At 67.6% G+C, this 831-nt stretch overlaps 1 protein-coding gene across 1 annotated transcript; it reads right to left on the bottom strand.

Moving 5' to 3' along the window:
• Positions 1 to 272: 272 nt before the first annotated feature.
• Positions 273 to 830, bottom strand: LOC105310442 (the record flags this gene model as incomplete). The annotated part of the gene is made up of 1 exon (XM_023526733.1): positions 273 to 830. A coding segment is annotated over one exon (558 nt), but the record flags the coding sequence as incomplete, so codon positions are not given.
• Between the last annotated feature and the right edge of the window lies 1 nt (position 831).

Raw genomic sequence — 831 nt, 5'->3', positions numbered from 1 at the left:
ATTGCAAGTGGGTTTCCCGGTCTGCGATGCTGCAGGGACCTTGCGACCGCAGGTCTCGAGGTCCCGCAAGTATTCACTCCTTCGGGCCCCTTCTTGTTCCCTCGGGTCTCTGTCTGTCTCCCCCGGGTTTGGGTCTGTCGCCCTGGCACGCCCATTCCGGGCTCCCCCAGCCCTTCCATTCCCGCCAAAGCCTGACAGCGACCCGAAGCCCGTGGACCATGCCACAGCGGGGTCGCTTCCTGCTGCTCGGGGCTCCGCAGCGCGCAAGCTGTTCAGGGGCCGCGGCTACCGGCCTCCAGCCCCTCGGGGGTCCTGCTCTCACGCAAACACCGAGTGCAGGTGGGAGGCTCGGAGCCGCGCTCTCGGGGCGCCGGAACCCTCTTTGGCTTCTGACCCCGCAGCTCCAGGGGGGAACAGCGTCCTCCCTCGCACGGCTCCCGGCAGCCCGGCTGCCGCCGCGCCCTCCCTCTGTGGGCGCCCACCCCATTTCCGGGGTCTCCTCCCTCTCGCCCGCACCTTCCCGCGCTCCCTCCCCGCCCTCCCCGCTGCTTGCCTGCACTCACCTGGTTGTTTTTGCAGAGATCAGCCCACATGCTGGTGCCGTCCCCTCCGCGCATCAGGACGTGGTAGGTGAAGAAGTAGATGCCCGGGATGGAGCAGGTAAACTTGCCGGTGGTGGGGTCGTAGTGGTTACCGAGGTTGGTGACCACGTCGTCGAACTTGAGCACCTCGTAGCCTTCGTGCTGCCGCTTGAGGCCGGCGTAGAAGGCAATCTTGGGCACCGTGCTGTAGGTGGCGGCGCTGATGGCCCCAGCGGCGTTCAGGCCGGGG

The sequence above is a fragment of the Pteropus vampyrus genome, unplaced genomic scaffold, assembly GCF_000151845.1.
Source record: "Pteropus vampyrus isolate Shadow unplaced genomic scaffold, Pvam_2.0 Scaffold3528, whole genome shotgun sequence".
NCBI classification, from domain to species: domain Eukaryota; kingdom Metazoa; phylum Chordata; class Mammalia; order Chiroptera; family Pteropodidae; genus Pteropus; species Pteropus vampyrus.
The sequence above is the reverse complement of the archived record's forward strand: the minus strand, read 5'-3'. Positions and strand labels throughout refer to the sequence as shown.